General features: G+C 42.0%; 2 protein-coding genes across 9 annotated transcripts in view; one reads left to right on the top strand and one right to left on the bottom strand.

The window, feature by feature from the left end:
* The window catches only part of LOC134483477 (disks large homolog 5-like), a 74,223-nt gene that overhangs the window by 2,491 nt on the left and 55,147 nt on the right, over nt 1-16,585 (top strand). Inside the window, exons 4-6 of the mRNA XM_087595952.1 lie at nt 14,102-14,261; nt 15,454-15,597; nt 16,230-16,392. Coding sequence (XP_087452078.1) covers nt 14,102-14,261; nt 15,454-15,597; nt 16,230-16,392 — 467 coding nt within the window. The remainder of the gene's footprint in view (nt 1-14,101; nt 14,262-15,453; nt 15,598-16,229; nt 16,393-16,585) is intronic.
* The window catches only part of LOC134483557 (uncharacterized), a 142,525-nt gene that overhangs the window by 110,446 nt on the left and 15,494 nt on the right, over nt 1-16,585 (bottom strand). Inside the window, exon 1 of one of the 8 annotated variants that reach the window (XM_087596000.1) lies at nt 2,886-2,988. The exons of 6 other annotated variants lie outside the window; for them this stretch is intronic. The gene's annotated coding sequence lies outside the window, so the exon portion shown is untranslated. Of the gene's footprint in view, nt 1-2,885; nt 2,989-16,585 lie in introns of those variants that run through there. One more of the 8 variants, XM_087595994.1, reaches the window with a different exon arrangement.

Genomic DNA, 16,585 nt, shown 5'->3' with positions numbered 1-16,585 from the left:
CTGCTCCCTACCCTCAAAGGAATCCAGTTAAACCAGCTCCATTTTCTCCTGATGGATGTTCTCAGGAGATGAGGAGGTGTCCTCCATTACTGAGGCCCTGGCTTCTCTTAGTGTCCACAAACAACAATGGATAAGGATCCGTGCAGTGACAACCCTATTACCTGTGGGGTCAGGTGAAGCGATTAAGCACTGAAAGGAATAATTTTGTCCCCTTCAGGAAAGTCCTTTACTGCTGAGCACTTATTCTTAGCAATGTGTGTTTTACTCATGGTTTCTTCTGCTGCGGCCAATGCCAGTTATCGGGCCTATATTGCTTATCATGATGAAATCCTACTCCTTTTCTGTTAGTAAATATATGGATAATGACACAGAACATGATTGGAAGTTAATTCAAGCCTATTTAGAGGGTAATGAAAGTGCTTCAAAAGTAATTAATGCCTTGAAATATGATGTTCGAATGTCTTTTGGTAAACAGCTAGAAGATAATACCCCTATGGAAATAGCGAAATTATTGGCTGATCAATTGACAGGATTAGATCCCAAGGCTTGGCTTCAAAGGATTTTCCATAGCATGGGAGGAGCTAGTTTTGCCATAATCTTATGTACATTATGTATTATGTTGCTTTATTTTTACATGACTAAACCCCTACAAGGACCTTTAGCTATGTTATGTAAAGTGTTACTTTAAAACAAAAGAAAAAAGAAGGAATTGTTAAGACATAGAGATGCAGCTCCCAGGCAGGGTCAAGAAAGGCCTGGTGACAGATTCAAGTAGGGGCTGGAATGCCGCCGTGGAGAAGAAAATGTTTTTCTCACTTGGCCTTAAATTATGTTCTGCTGTGTCCCGTTTCTGTGGAAGTGGTTCTAACGCTCTCTTGGTAATGGTGAGTATATTTTGATTATAATAAGAGAGGTGATTTGTTATATGAATATTTTTAGAAGAAGCTTTCGTTTATTCGTCTTTCTTTGTTTAATCTTCCCTCATTGTTCCTGGTATCCTGGGAATAATAATCTTATGGTATCTTGACACAATGAATATTGTAGTAATGCATATTCTTAGCTTAATAAGGATTAATAAAGCTTGCAACTGCGTGCAGTTTCTTCTGCCTTTGCTCTGCATCCCCTGTGTCCTGGGGTATGCGACCATACCCAGGGCCCCAACTCACTACACATTGACAATGGGTCACCCCACAAAACACAGAAGCATCTACCTTAGTCAAAAATGGACATTTTATTGAATGCATACACTAACACTGATTGATCGCATCCATAGCTAAGATACTAGGGGCAGATCCGTGGCCCAAAATACATTCCTCTAAACCTATACAGAAAGAAAGAAAGAAAGAAAGAAAGAAAGAAAGAAAGAAAGAAAGAAAGAAAGAAAGAAAGAAAGGAAGGAAGGAAGGAAGGAAGAAGAAAAAACACAAAAAACTTAAGCTTCTCATAGGAACTTCGCAGGAAGTGTTGTCTGGCGGTCAGTTCTGATTAGGCCATTTTAGATGAAACAGTGAACAGTGACCCTTAATGTGATGGGCCCTATATAAAGCTTTTTGCAATATTGGAATTTTAACAAACCTCATCCAGAACATACAGCAGAGGCAAGGATGTGATCACCATGTCCTTGCTGTCTATCAGGTTATTTTTATGTGTCCTTGATTGTCAGGCATAGAACAGCAACAATCTGAAATAGCTGGTAGACATGGAACAAAGTGGCTAAAACTATAGTTGTGGGTTACACACCTCAACTGTCAAAGGCTAATGCTGTCCTCAGAGACCTCGGAGGCCCATCTTGTAAGACTATCTATTGGAAAGTGGAAGCAGGTTTATCTGAGTTCAAAGTGAACCGGGCCAGCCAGGGAGAGGGCAACATGGGACACTTGAGACCCTGTCTAAAACCAGCACAAAAACCAACCCTTCATTCAAAGCATCATCTATTAATTCTTTATTATTTACTACTTTCTCCCTACCAGCCTTTCAGTCTGGAATGGTAGAAAAGGACTGGGAATGTTCCTTCTATTCTAAGGACCTTGATCTCTCTTTCCTTAGGTCCACATTAAGAACACATGCAAATGGGTATCACCATCTGAACAACTTAGTATCATCTACTCAGTATATCTAGCCTAATACTGTGCTATGACAATCTCAAGCTTCCCTGAGTTTCGCTGACCTAGCAAGAAGTATGAAGTACTGAGGCCACACCCCAGTGATCCTTTCAAGGGGTTAGAAGAAAGCCGTGAGAGATGCTCCACTTCTTTGTCCTTAGATTAAATCACATTGACACAATGTGGGTGGACTATTTAACCAGACATGTTTCTCCCAACCCCACCTTTCTGAGTTCAGACCATGGCAGAATTCATGCCCCACCACCCTAGATATTGAGTTTAGTGATATGTAATTATTATTTAAACCTATGCATTAAATTTTGTCATTTTGTTAATTTTTGTGGTTTTCACAGTCTTCTTTGATTAACTTTCCTAGTTTTATTAATTTATCCCCTGTGTTCTCTGGTATTTTGTCCTTCCCTTCAAACTAAAGTATTCCTTTTAGGATCCTCTACATAGCTGTCTTACTGGTTACTCATATTGTGTTAAATTTATTTTAGTGTACATTAGTCAGCACAGTAGCTGGGCAGCTGCCTGCCCTCCATGGTATCAGACCTACTTTCCAAACAATAACGCTTAACTCTCACTGACTGTGTAGCATCTTGGCTGCTCTTTGTTCCCCTTAGACAGCTCTCAGGACCAGGCTCTCCTCTCCCTTAACCATGGCTGCTGTCCTCTTCCTCTCTCCTCTCCATCACACATTTTCTTCCTTTATTCTATGGCAGCTTCTTCTTCCTTCTTCCCTCCCCATGATCCTCTCTAGCAAAGCCCTCAGAAACTCACCTCCCCCATCTGTCTGCTGTGCAGCTGTTGGCTGTTGGCTTCTTTATAATCACAGTTAACTGGGAGCAGGGTCAGTTATTTGGGGTTAACCAGTCTTGAGTTCTACAAATTAGCATTAAAATACAAGCAGCATTAGGCCAATACACTACAGGGGTTTTTGTTTGTTTGGTTGGTTGGTTTGGTTTAATTTTCATTTACCTTTTTACTTGTTATTTTATTTTTGGCTATTTTTTATTAAATGGTTATTTTATTTATTTACATTTCAACTGTTGTCCTGCTTTCCAGACTCCCCTCATCAAATTTACATCCCATTTCTGCACAGCTTTGCCTATGTGACAGGGCTCCCCCACCCACACATATCCATTCCCACCTCACACCTCTAGGATCTGCATTTGGTGGGGCAACAGGCCTCACCTTGAACCATAGAGCCATCCTTGCATACACTTTGGCTGGCAGTTTGGCCCCTGGGAGCTTGGGGATTAGGGAAAGAAGATCTGGTCAGATATTAAAGCCAATGATTGCTGCATTCTCTTCTTTTTCTGGTTATAGGTGAAATTACGTTTGTGTGCTTCTCTTTTTTTAAATTATTGAGAGAAGATTAATTTCTTGGTTTTTCTTGGGTATAGTTTAGTTCATTGTCTTGGAGTTTTCCTCCTATTAGCCTCTGTTGTGCTTTCTTACAGAAAAGAATTCTTTAAATTTGGTTTTGTCATGAAATATCCTGGTTCCTCCTTTTATGTTGATTGAGGATTATGCTGGATATAGGAGCCTGTGTCTGCATTACATCTGCCCAAGATTTTCTGACTTTTAGAATCTCTGTTGAGAAGTCTGGTGTAATTCAGATACGTCTGAATTTATTTGTTACTAGATATTTATACCTTACCCCTTTTAATGTTCTTTCTTGATCTGTGCATTTAGCATTTTAATTATTATGTGAATGGAGGAATTTTTCTGGTACAATTAGTTTGATGTTCTGTAGGCTTGTTGTACCTTTATGGCCTTTTCTTTCTTTACCTTATGGAAGTTTGCTGCTATGATTTGTTGAAGGTGTTTACTGGATCTATGAACTAGAAATCTTAATTCTCTTCTCTATCTATTATCCTTAGGTTTCAACATTTAATTGTGTCCTGAAATTCATGGATGTTTTGGATTCAATAAACCATACATGTTTATCTGAGATGGGTGTTTTGTGCTTTGTGGGATGACCTCCTTGACCCCAGGCTGCGTGAAGAATCTCAGCTGACAATGGGGACATAAATTATGAGTATGTGTAGCAAGACCCAGGCCTCTTCCAGGTTCTTAGATATTAACTGAGAACCTGAAATACAGTAGTAATGTGATAGTGTGGTGTGAATCTAGTTACTATTCTCTATTTTGATGTAGATGACTCTTTTTGTGTCATGGTCAGCTTATAATGACTAGAAGACCTAAGCTTGAGAATAACCAAAGACTACATTGCTTCTCTAGCAGCTGAGCTTTTAAAAGCCCTGGGGTGACAGCAACTGTTGGTGGACATTCTGGATTATTCCTTCTGTACTTTAACTCTCTGTGTCACTTCCACCATCAGTAAGTTAGTTCAATTCCATAAATTGGAAATCCATCACCTGGAAGAAATACTCTTTTTTTTTTAAAGATTTATTTATTTATTTATTATATACAAGTACACCGTGACTGTCTTCAGACACACCAGAAGAGGGCATCAGATCTCATTACAGATGGTTGTGAGCCACCATGTGGTTGCTGGGATTTGAACTCAGGACCTCTGGAAGAGCTGTCAGTGCTCTTAACCACGAAGCCATCTCTTTAGCCCAAGAAATACTTTCTGAATATGATCTGAGATTGGCCATGGAAAAAGGGTAGCTTGAACTGTCCCACCTAGGTTCTGGGCCTGCACAGGCCTGCTCTCCAAAAGAAACCTGTGTTCACAGCTGTTGGCTGGCTAAGAAAGATTTCACGAGATGTGATACACAGCCCTCGGACTTCTGCTTCAGTCATCTGCACAATTTTTCCCGGACGATATCCTCATACCTCCAGCAGGCGGGTGATGAAGCTGTCCACTCTCAGCTCCCCTTCAGCCATCTTGTGGGCACCAGACTCTCCTCCCTGCAGCAGGAACAAGGGCTTCTCCATGGTGGCTGCAGCAGCAGTGGTGGTTTGGCATTCTCACCTAGGAGACCCTATGCCTTTCTACCCCAGTTCCAACTCACCTCAGGCCCGGGCCTCCCCCCATCCACTTCCCAAGGAGCAGGGAGAGAAGCACCCACTAGAAATAAAAGGGAAGCCCTTGGTCCTGCCAAGACTGAACCCCCAGTGAAGGGGCTTGTTGGGGGGAGGGTGGTAATGGGAGGAGGATGAGGAGGGGAACACCCATAGAGAAGGGGAGGGGGGGTTAGGGGGATGTTTGCCTGGAAACCCAGAAAGGTAATAACAATTGAAATGTAAATAAGAAATACCCAATTTAATAAAGATGGAGAAAAAAAGAGAAAAGTGTCACACATTTAAAACAGAAGAATATGGACCCTAATTTTAAACCACAGCTCTGTCAATTAACTAAACCTTTAAAAAGCTCAGATAATCAGGCCAAACAATATTTTCTCGGTTTATGTATCTGTAATGTCGCATAAATAGTAATGTCCGTTTCTTGCTATTGTGGAGGGAATTAAATAGATAATATGTAATCATGGAAATTTTGAAGTACCATCCATTTTTCTGTTCATTAAATCACTCTTCCTCATTTCATTGATCAAGTATGTATGTTTTCTCTTTCATAGTTATATGTATAATAAAACTAGTATAAAAACCTTCAGAATTATGTATGCTTTCACTTTTAACAAATTAAATTAGCTATTCGTTGTATTTCAGCTGAACATTTAAATGTTCTTCATATGTCCCAATGCTAGTTTATTAGGTACCTATAAACTTTAAACTCTTTGCCTGAGAGCATGAGTACTATTTAATTATAGAGGAACTACACCCAAGGCTGTTTTTATTAGGCCCAATTATATCAGACTCTAAGAAAAATTACTTTTGCTTCAAAGTTTGTGTGTGTGTGTGTGTGAGTGTGTATGTATGAGTGTGAGTATGAGTATGAGTATGAGTGTGTGTGAATGTGTGTGTGTGTGTGTGTGTGTGTGTGTGTGAGTGTGTGTCTGTGTGTGTGCAGCACATGACCAAATAACTTTCAGGAGCCATTTCTTTCCTTCTGTCGTGTGGGTCCCAGGATGTAACCCAGATGTTTGACTTTGGCAATAAATAATATTACCCACTAAATAAATAAATAAACAAACAAAAAACAAGCCACAAATCAACTTTAAAAGTAAAGGCCAGAAGTTCACAGAATAGTAGCATTGGCCTTACCATATCCTTTCTTTGGGGATGGGAAAATTAATGTTCTAAAATCCATGACTTTCAGGAATTGTGATATTCATGGAAATTCAATTCCTTTGCAGATGCTCCAGTTGTTGTGGCCAATTGCTAGAAAGGTCAGCTTAAGCTTGCAGGACCCCCACCATCCCTCCCCCCGCCTCCACAGAAAGCTCAAAAGACACTGCCCAGAACTTACTCCACATTCCCCAGAACCACTTTCTTTGTCCATCATTTCTGTGAGACGAAAGGTCAGACTCCTTCACCCTAGTCTCTCCACAATCGACATCCCCCCTCCCAAAACACTTCTAAGACTGGAAAACATGTCTTAGCTTGTAACCGCCAGACTCACACTGAGAGAAACTAGGGCACTGGTTGTCACTACAACACTGGTGACATAGCAGAGGACGCCAAGAACCCTCTAGGAGACAATAGAATGTCCAAGAAGGGACAGCTGATGTCATGGGGAACAGACTTTGCCTCCCTGCTAATGTTCTCCCTGTACTGAGCATAAGCTGAGGTGTCCTTTCCAGGAGACTTTCCCGAGGCAGAGCCACTGAGCACCTCCTGCTTCCAGAGCCAATTTTTCCTCAAGGCTTGATTATAAAAACCTTAGTAATTCCTATGCATCTAAATGAATGTTTCCTTCCAAATCCTGCCCAAAAATGTCTCATCCTAACTCAAATTATCCTCCTTCACCAATATTAGCCATTAAAAATTCCTGAGAAATAATACCAGTTTGAATATGCAGTCAAATTTTTCTCCTGTCTTATTATGTACAGGTGCTTGAAATCACATCAAGAAATAGCCTGCATGGAAGGTTGCAACATGGGTGTGTGTTAGGGGAACACTCATGAAGCCTTGTGCTTAGCATTCAATGGTTGCCACAAAATTCCTTAGGAGGAAGACCTGAAATCATTATGGTGCTAGAAACAGTGTGGAGGCCAGTTGGCAGAGGAAAGTGAAACATTAGAGCCACCCTTGAAGGCTCCTGTTGGGCCCTACCTTGGTGTTTCCCTCCCCCCTCGCTGAGCCTTTCAGCCTGCTATAGCAAGAAATTGTTTACACCTTTGACAGCTGCTCTTAGCCCCTGATTTGGGGCTGGGATTTTCCATGGCACCCTTCCTCCCCACTGAGCTTTCCTGCTTCTTGTTTTTAAGAAGCTGTTTATGCCCCTGATTGGGCTGGAACTTTCACCACACAGACTTGTCCTATTTTCCTGGTTGGGGATTTTCACCTGCCTTGTTGTTTTTCCACAGCTTTTGCCTCTGGTATATAAGGAGATCTCAGTAAAGCCTTGGTGGCACTGGCTAAATAAGGGGTGACCCGTGTACGTGTTTTCTTTCAACCCCACAAACCTACACCCGATATTCACACAAGGTCGGCGCAGGCACTGACAACAGGTATCACAATAGAAACTAGTAACTAGATTTAACCAAACTATCCCATTAATACTGTACTTCGTGGTATTATTTTTTTTTTTTTTTGCTCTCCTAGAACCTGGAAGAGGCTTGGGGTTTTCTAGTCCGACTCATAATTTATTATCCTTCCCAACACTATGTGCTTTGTTCTGTTAATGCTAACAGCGGCATCCAATACCTAGGATATTTTCTACTGACATGTGTGACGTGAGACAAAACAGTCCCTGTCATCCCTCACCTGAATAAACTTCCTTAGAGGACAGTGTAGTTGGAGGGTCCTTCTTTCCTCTCCAAGATCGAGAAACATTTCCAGTCTTCAGACAAGTGTGTCAGCCATTGTCCAGTGACTGTCTTGAGATGTCCACATTGTCAGCTGAGTGTCGTCATCCAGCCTGCCCTGTAATTGTTGTAGATGATTAATAGGGTTCCAGCCCTAGGATTTAATTCAGTGCTACAGTACTTGCCAAACACACTCAAAGCCCTAGCTGCCACCCTAGTCCTGTGTGCTCTAGAGAAAGAAAATAAAGAACCACATTGTCTATCAAGTTTCTCCTCCAATAGAAGGAGAATCTGCATCGGTCTTTTAAGTAACTCTAAGCCCCAGCTTCCCCACAGCTCCCTCCGTCGATTGCACTATTGGTGCATTTTCAGTAATTCTCACTTTATTTTTGGTGTGCAAAGAATATGCACCATGTCAGTAAAGTGTGTGTGTGTGTGTGTGTGTGTGTGTGTGTGTGTTCATCCATGAACTCACTATAAATTATTATCAAATGACCCAGAAGACCGTGGAGAAACCTGTCGATGTGCATGCAGAATTATGTTACTACCGTTCCATGGCACCTTGCAGGGAACACTGAAATATTGGGCTGCTTTAATAGAGCCTATAACCAGGCTATGCATGGTTTTCGGTGAGATTGTGATGTGCAACACCACAACAGAGATCAGCAGAAGCTTCATTTATTCCATGCTGCTGTTACTAAGTGAGACAAAGCCTCATCCCATAGAGAGTCTGGTAGGATCTGATGAAGGGCAATAAACTCAGGGTTGAAATCAAGCCTTTAGAAACAAAGAGAAAAATACAAAGTCAAGGAAAGCAAGAGCTGTCTTTTCTTCCTCTTTTTTTTTTTTTGAGAAGATCCACAAGAGAGACAACCCCTTCCTCAAACTAACAATGCACAAGAGAGACAATACATGAATTAAAAATCAGAAATGAAATGAGGGACATAACAACAGACACCGAGCAAATTCCAAAATCATTAGTTCTTACTCCCGAGGACTTTACGCCAGGAAACTGAAATATTTATTTGATATTGTTGATTTTCTAGACAGATAACAACTACCAAAGTTAAATCCAAATCTGGGAAGATATCTGAAAAATACCCCTAAGAAAATAGATACACTCATTAAAGGTTGCCTATATTATATATTATATTGCTTTCTTTTTGCATGATAAAACCCCTTTGAGGACATTTAGCTGTGTTATAGACAGTGTTACTTTTAAAACAAAAGAACAAAGAAAGAAATTGTGGAGTCACTGAGATACACTTCCCAGACAGGATCAAGGAAAGACGGCTGAGAGATGCAAGCAGGGGCTGCAATGCTGCCCTTGAGAAGGAATGTTTTTCTCACTTTACCTCACACTATGTTGTACTACGTCCTATGTTTGTGGAAGAGGCTCTCATGCTCTCTGGGTTATGACAAGTATATTGTGATACTAGGAAGAGGGGTGGTTTGCTATACAGATATTTTAAGAAGAACCTTGGCTTAGTCTTACTTCTTTGCCTAGTCTTGCCTCGGTTGTTCCTGGTATCATGGGAATAACGATCTTATTATATCTTGCCAAAAGGTAATGTGAGGTAATCCATATTCATGCCTGTATAAGGGTTAATAAGCTTGCAGCTGCATGCAGTTGCATCTGCCTTTGCTCTGCATCCCCTGTGTCCTGGTTATTTGTGGCCATACCTGGGCCCCCAATGCACTAGATGATGACAAGCATCACCCTTTTCAGTATTAGGTATATATTTTTTTGAAATCTATGATGTGGAGGCGTATTACAGTAACAATATGAAATAGCAGGCGGGCATGTATGAAAATTGCTGTGTTTAAGCTAGGTGTGGGGACAAGTCCTCAAAAGGAGCTGTTAAGATGGGAAACAAATAATGCATTTGTTGCTGGAATTGAGTTGCCTCAGCTGTGTTGCTCTGCCTGCTCAGTGTCCATTCAACATCACTCTGTTTCTACAGAGGAACTCAAGGTTTGCCCCAGCCGCCTGTGAGCTGTGGTATGGGCAGAGAAAGGCCAGGACACAGTGGTGATTTCCCACTCCTCAGTTATGCTGAATTTTCCACTACTGTACTTGTATACACAAGTACAGTGTGGTCAGTTATTATAGATATTTGTCATTTCTTACAGAGGGCAACTATGATTGACTACACCCAATTCTATAAAAAACAAAACTTAGGAAACCTGGCCCTTGGCAGCAATGAATCAAGAAATATCTAGGATGGTGGGGCATGAATTCTGCCAAGCAATGACCTCAGATAGGTGGGGTTGTGAGGAAGATGTATGGTTGAATAGCACAATCGATTCACGTTGTATCATCTTGATTTAATCTAAGGACAAAGAAGTGCAGTATCTCTGATGGCTTTCTTCTAACCCCTTGAAAGGTTCACTGGGGTTTGACCTCAGTTCTTCATTCTTCTTGTTGGGACAGCAACATTAGGGAAGCTTGAGATTGCCATAGGCACAGTATTAGGCTAGAAATGCTGAGTAGGTGATACTAAGTTATTCAGATGGTGATACCCATTTCATTTGTTCTTAACGTGGACCTAAGGAAAGACAGATCAAGGTCCTTAGAATACAAAGATCATTTCCAGTTCTTTTCTACCTTTCCTGAATGAAAGACTGGTTGGCAGAGAATGGTAAAAATTCAAGAATTGGTAGATGATGCTTTGAATGAAGGGTGGGTTTCTGTGCTGGTTTTAGACAGGGTCTCAATTACCCCATCTTGTTCTCTACGTTGCTCGTCAGGTTCACTTTGAGCTCAAATAAAGCTGCTTCCACTTTCCAACAGGTAGTCTTACAAAGGGGCCTCCAAGGACTGTGAGGACAGCATTAGCCAATGAGAATTGAGGTGTGTAACCCACAACTATAGCTTTATCTGAAAGACCCTCAGACAGAGGAGACTCTCGCTCCAGTCCTGAGGACAATCACCACCCCATGAACACACAGGACTCAGTCTTGATGTAAAAACAAGAGGTTTACTTTGGGATACCAATGCACTGGGGCTCGACAAGGTCCTCACGCAGGAGGGATGTGAGAGGCTCAAACAACAGAAATGTACAGCTTAAACAGTCATTTACGATCACACAGTTTCATTAGCTCAGCTATTTCGGTGCCAAGGATAACTAGGCAGATGTTTCTCATACTGGAATTCCTGGGATAAGGCCGTAACCACATCGATGCAGCTATTTCAGTATGAAGGCCGTCTGACTTGATACATGTTTTTCTTATCCTGGGGTTTCCAGGACAAGGACCAAGGATATCTGTATTGGCAGGTGTTTCTCTTCTGGAGTTCCCAGGACAAGGCTATAGCTATGTCAGCCTATAGCACAGCTGCATTCAGTACCAAGGACATCTCACTTCTATAGTGGTCAGTCAGCTTCCCAGAGATGTTTCCTGTCTTGTAATTGCCCTGCAGTAAATATGTTCTATACCCTCTGTTCTTATGGTCGGGCAGCTTCCTAGAGAGTGGGTGGGAATGTGCTTTCTGTACTTTCTGGTCTATTGTCTAACGTCTAGGGGCTAAGCGAGGGCCAGCTTAAAAGATTCTCATGCTTAAGAAATGGCTGTACTGATATATAAATGGGGATCTTTCATATCCACTTTCTTCCAAGTCTACCAGCCATCTCAGATTGTTGCTGTAATAGGCCTGACAATCAAGGATACAGAAAAATAACTTGATACACAGCAAGGACATGGCAATCATATCCTGTGTCGTTATGTATGTTCTGGATGAGGTTTGTTAAAATGACAAAATTGCACAAAGCTTTATATATGACCCATCAGATTAAGGGTCACTATGCACTGTCATAGCTAAAATGGCCTGGTCAGAAGTGACCACTGGATCACTCTTCTGTAACTTCACATGAGAGGCTTGTGCATTTTGTGTTTTTTTATTTTTCTGTTTTTTTTCCTTATTTATTTATTTATTTATTTATTTATTTATTTATTTATTGTTTTATATGTTGTCTGTAAGATAGTTCAAGTCATGGATCTGCCCCCAAAATCTGAGCTTTGCTACTAATACTGTAAACAGTATTAGTGTATGCTTTCAATAAAATAACTTGGTTTTTTTTTTTTTTTAGTACGATAAATGCTTTTGTGTTTTGTGGGGTGATCCATGAAACAGGAGTGAAGATGCTTGTTTCTTACTCTGTCCACTGAGTTATGTCTCTAGGCTTGTCCTACTCCTTTGGCTGCACCCCCGCAAACACACACATCTGCTGACTATTTTATTTTTCAGATGAAATCACACGTTATAGCTTAGAGAGGCCTGTAAGCAATCCTACTTTGGTAACTTAAGTGCAGAGAGGAGAGCCCCACACTCAGCCTGAGGGTGCATTCACTGGTGGATCCAATATTTCAGTTTCCTCTGCTAACAGATCACCACATTGTTGCCAGGACCATAATGAATGCAATTCTTTCTCCTAAGGAATCTGGTGGCAACTGTCAAATGTTAAGCACAAAGCTTCAGGTTGTACCTATAACACACACCCACATCGCAACCTACCCGACAGGCTATTTCTGGGTGTGATTTCATGCACTTGCACATGATGAGATATGAGACCTCTTTGGCTACTTATAGGAACTGGTGTGATTTCTCAGTAATCTTTAATGGGTAATATTGCTGACTGAGGAGAATTTGAGGTAGGATGAAACATTTCTGTGCAGGGATTGTGGAGGAAGCACTCATTTAGGTACATAGCAGTGACTTAGGTTTTTCCAATCAAGCCTAGAGTCAAATTTCGCTTTGAAAGCATGTGGTGCTCAGTGGCTATGCCACAGGGAAGTCTCCTGAAAAGGGCACATCAGCTTTTCCTCAGTACAGGGAGAACATTAGCAGGGAGGCAAAGTCTGTTCTCCGTGACATCAGCAGTCCCTTCGTGGACATTCTATTGTCTCCTAGAGAGACCTTGGAATCCCTGTGATGTCACCAGTATCGTTGTGACAACCAATTCAATACTTTTTCTCTGAGTGTCCAAAGGATATATCCACAGACATGTTTGCCCGTCTTCTCAGGCGCTTTGGGAGAGTTGATGTTGATAGAGAAGAGTCTAGAGTGAAGCAAACGAAACCTAAAGGTAATGATGGACACAGGACATGGGGAATGTGGAGTAAGTTCTGGGCAGTGTATGTTGAGCTTCCTGTCAGGGGTGTGTGTGTGGGTCTTCCGCTGGCCTTTTTAGTAATGGGCCACAACCACTGGAACATCTCCACAGATATTGAATTCCATGATTATCACAATTCCTGAAAGTCAAGGTTTTCACATCATTAGTTTCTCCATAACCACATGGAGGATATGGCAATGCCTATGCTATTATTGGGTGAACTTCTAGTCTTTACTTTTACAGTGCATTCGGTATGTTAAATTGATATAATAACACCATCAGGAGTCATGGAGGGGATAACTTCTCTGAATTAAACAGGGCATCAATGTACTTCACTTTCATTGCTTCTTTAAATTCAGTGACTATCTGACAGTAGTAAGAGGGAGAGAATTGTGCTCCTGGCCATGACCTTATATTCTTAGAACTCCTCTGACTACCTCTGGCTGACGGGGCCAATCTTACCTTCATATATTAGAGGTTCTGTGTGGCAGATATTTTTCTACAGTAGCCAAACTATATGGAGCAGGTAGAGAAAGAGCCTGTAACCTATTGGCACTTCTGGGGCATTTGTCATTTCAGTAGGGGGAATTAATAAGTCTGTTGACCATGTCCTCCTCCCCCTACATGATTTTTAATGCAAAGTTATTGGACTAGAGTAACAGTGTAGGATATCTGAGTAACCCTGATCAATCAAGTCATTGTGGATGCTGAATTGATGATCTGACTTCTGAAACCAGAGGGGTGAGAGTCCTGAAACCAGGTTGTAGCCTGCGTACCGGATAATAATCCTGAAGAAGGCATCTCTCTGGTACTTGTAAGCCTGTGTGGGCGGGCATAGGGAACACCTGGCTGCTTACATCTCTTGGTCTCTATATAGTAGTGGGGGAACTGTGATCCATTTAGGATGCCTCTTACACATAGACCAAACTCCTTGCAGTGACACTGGCTTCCAAGCATGTTCTCCTGTTTGGACCTCACTGTGGTCTGTGTATGCTCTATGCATTAGCCCCATGCGGGTTCACTTGTGTTCTTCTACCTACAGAGGCCTGCAGACAGACGTCATCTCCTGAAAATGTCCTAAACAAGGTGCAGGCCAAGGAGGAAGAGGAGAGGCTGAATAGAGAACTAGAGCTAACTACCAAGGAGAGAAATGAGCTGACAGATCGCCTCCTTTATGTGACAGGTGGATCCATGAACAAGAGGTATGCATTGCTCCAAACAAATGACCTTGTTCTAAACCTCATCTCCATAGAGAGGAGATTCAGAACCTGACCCTTACTGAGGAGTGAGTTTGGAAATGGACTCTCTGATTCCACCTGTTGAAAATCTGAACTTGTGATCTGAGTGAAGATTTCAGGGATAAAGTCACTGGAGCATGAGTTCCCAGTGTACAATTGGAAAGCCCTTGACAGGTGGTAGCTTTGCAAGGTTCTAGGTGCTGTGAGTTTGTGGAGAGTGTTTGTACTTGCTAGGAAGGTGACTGAATGCTATCATCTCCTGGCAGCACCCTTAGGTGACAGGTCCCACATTGTTCATATCAATGCTTAACCAGAAGGCCTGAGGGTCAGGCCTGTTCCTTCTTGTCTGTGTGCCTTAAACTCTGAGACAGTAATGGTGCATACATTTCTACTGATTCTCATTGTGCTCTTTCCATATTTGTCTCTCTTTCTCATTCTCTGAGTCTGTTTACTTTTCTTTTCTTGTGGGTGTGTCCCAGTTTGTGTGTCTGTGTGTGCACAGGTCTGCATGCATATGCACAACTTTTATATGTTTCTGTGTCCCTCCACCCTTGGAATTTAGGGGTCTGTTTTTGACTTCAGGATTTACCTGTATAATAGTTTCATGGAGGTGTAAGTGCTTTATTTTGGAAGCCCCACTTTCAACAGCACAGTTCTTTGCCTGTGTAGTCACATTTGTCTATACATTTGTATGCCTCGGGCAGATTATAAGTTTGTGGCAATATCTGGTCTCATCTCCAGAATTATGTGTACTGTCTGCCTCTAGAATATTAGTTATTCGGCTTGTAGCATTCCACTTGTCAAAACAGGAAAAATGAAATCAGAGGTTTCTGGATGTGTGTGTGTGTGTGTGTGTGTGTGTGTGTGTGTGTGTGTGTGGTTGGGTAAGATCTGTGGCCTAGGCTCTTGACAGCATAACAGGTTTGAATGCAGATCCACCCCTCCTGATTGAAAAAAGTGAGCCAGGGAACCCTTTATCTGGATGCTTAGCTTCTGTTGTCCTGGGCACACAATTCCAAGTTTCTGAAGCTGAAGAAGATCCAAATATGTAGAATTCAGAAAGTGTCCTTCCAGGCATGGGGTAGTACAGGACACAGCCTGAGTTCATATAATCCTAAACCTCGATGTTCATTGGGTTCTATCTTTCTGGGGCCAGCCCCTACTTCAGGCCAAATCCATTTTATGAAAACTTGAAGATAAAGGAGAAAGAGGTCATGTCATTACTGCACAACTTAGACACCAAGAACATTGAACATCGTGAGAAATTTCAGGAGCTCAAGAAGGAGATTAACTTCTATCGGTAAGTACTGGTCAGAAGGGCCCATCACTTGTGGAATATCCATTGCTGCCTCTCTTTGTTCTGGACTGGAGAGCCTGCAGCTCTGGGCCCATCTCTTCTGCTGTTTAAATATCACTGTGCCGTGGGTCTTTTGGACTCAGTTTCAGTTCCATAAGAGACTGTTACTTCTCACCACAGTGTCTATGCATCTTTAGAATGCTCTGGATAGAACTATACTGATTCAGGCATCAGAGTGTTATTAGGCCAACCTGTGGCTCTGGGGTCATACCAGGTTTAACAAAGCTCAATGTGTGGACCACATGGTTAGCATGACCTCCCTTGGTTCTACTGTCCTCTTGTGGTTGTTTACTGCCTACGAATTGATGCTGTCCAGATGCATAGGGCTCTCATGGGTAGTTGTAGATCCCTTGTTCTTTTGGACAGACATGGACTCTTATTCGTGCTTGGGTCACAGAAACAATTTATTCTTCCCTGGATTGGCTGTTTGCTGTTTGTGCAGCAGCCTTACATGTATGGAGATGTATTCTATGAAGTCTTTATGGGTATCTGGGTCCTGGTGGAGTTTGTGGGATTTGGCAGTTGGAATGGGAGGAAGAGGCTTCAGGATCTTACTATGCAGAGTGTGTTTCCAGCAACCTGCACAGCCGGCTCCTGATGGACCAGGCATGTATGAAGAAGAAGTTGGTCACATTGAAGCAGGAGAGCAAGGAGTTACAGAGATATTTGTTTGAGTTGAACCCGAATGATGAAGATGAACAGGAGAAGACCAGCAAACTCCAGACCCAGCAAAATGTGGTAGGAACAAGCAGCTGAGTCAGATTAACAATGTGTGATACCATTTGCCTATTGGATACATCTTTGCTTCCCCTATCACCTTTCTAATCTCCCCACACCCAGTCAGTCACCCACCTCATGTGACAGAGTTATTCATTGCTCTGTCTTGCACAAGTATTCTGGGATGTTAACCACTCTTCAGAAACTGAATTAT

This window comes from Rattus norvegicus, chromosome 19 (assembly GCF_021556685.1).
Source record: "Rattus norvegicus strain SHRSP/BbbUtx chromosome 19, alternate assembly SHRSP_T2T, whole genome shotgun sequence".
Classification (NCBI taxonomy): Eukaryota; Metazoa; Chordata; class Mammalia; order Rodentia; family Muridae; genus Rattus; species Rattus norvegicus.
The sequence above is the reverse complement of the archived record's forward strand: the minus strand, read 5'-3'. Positions and strand labels throughout refer to the sequence as shown.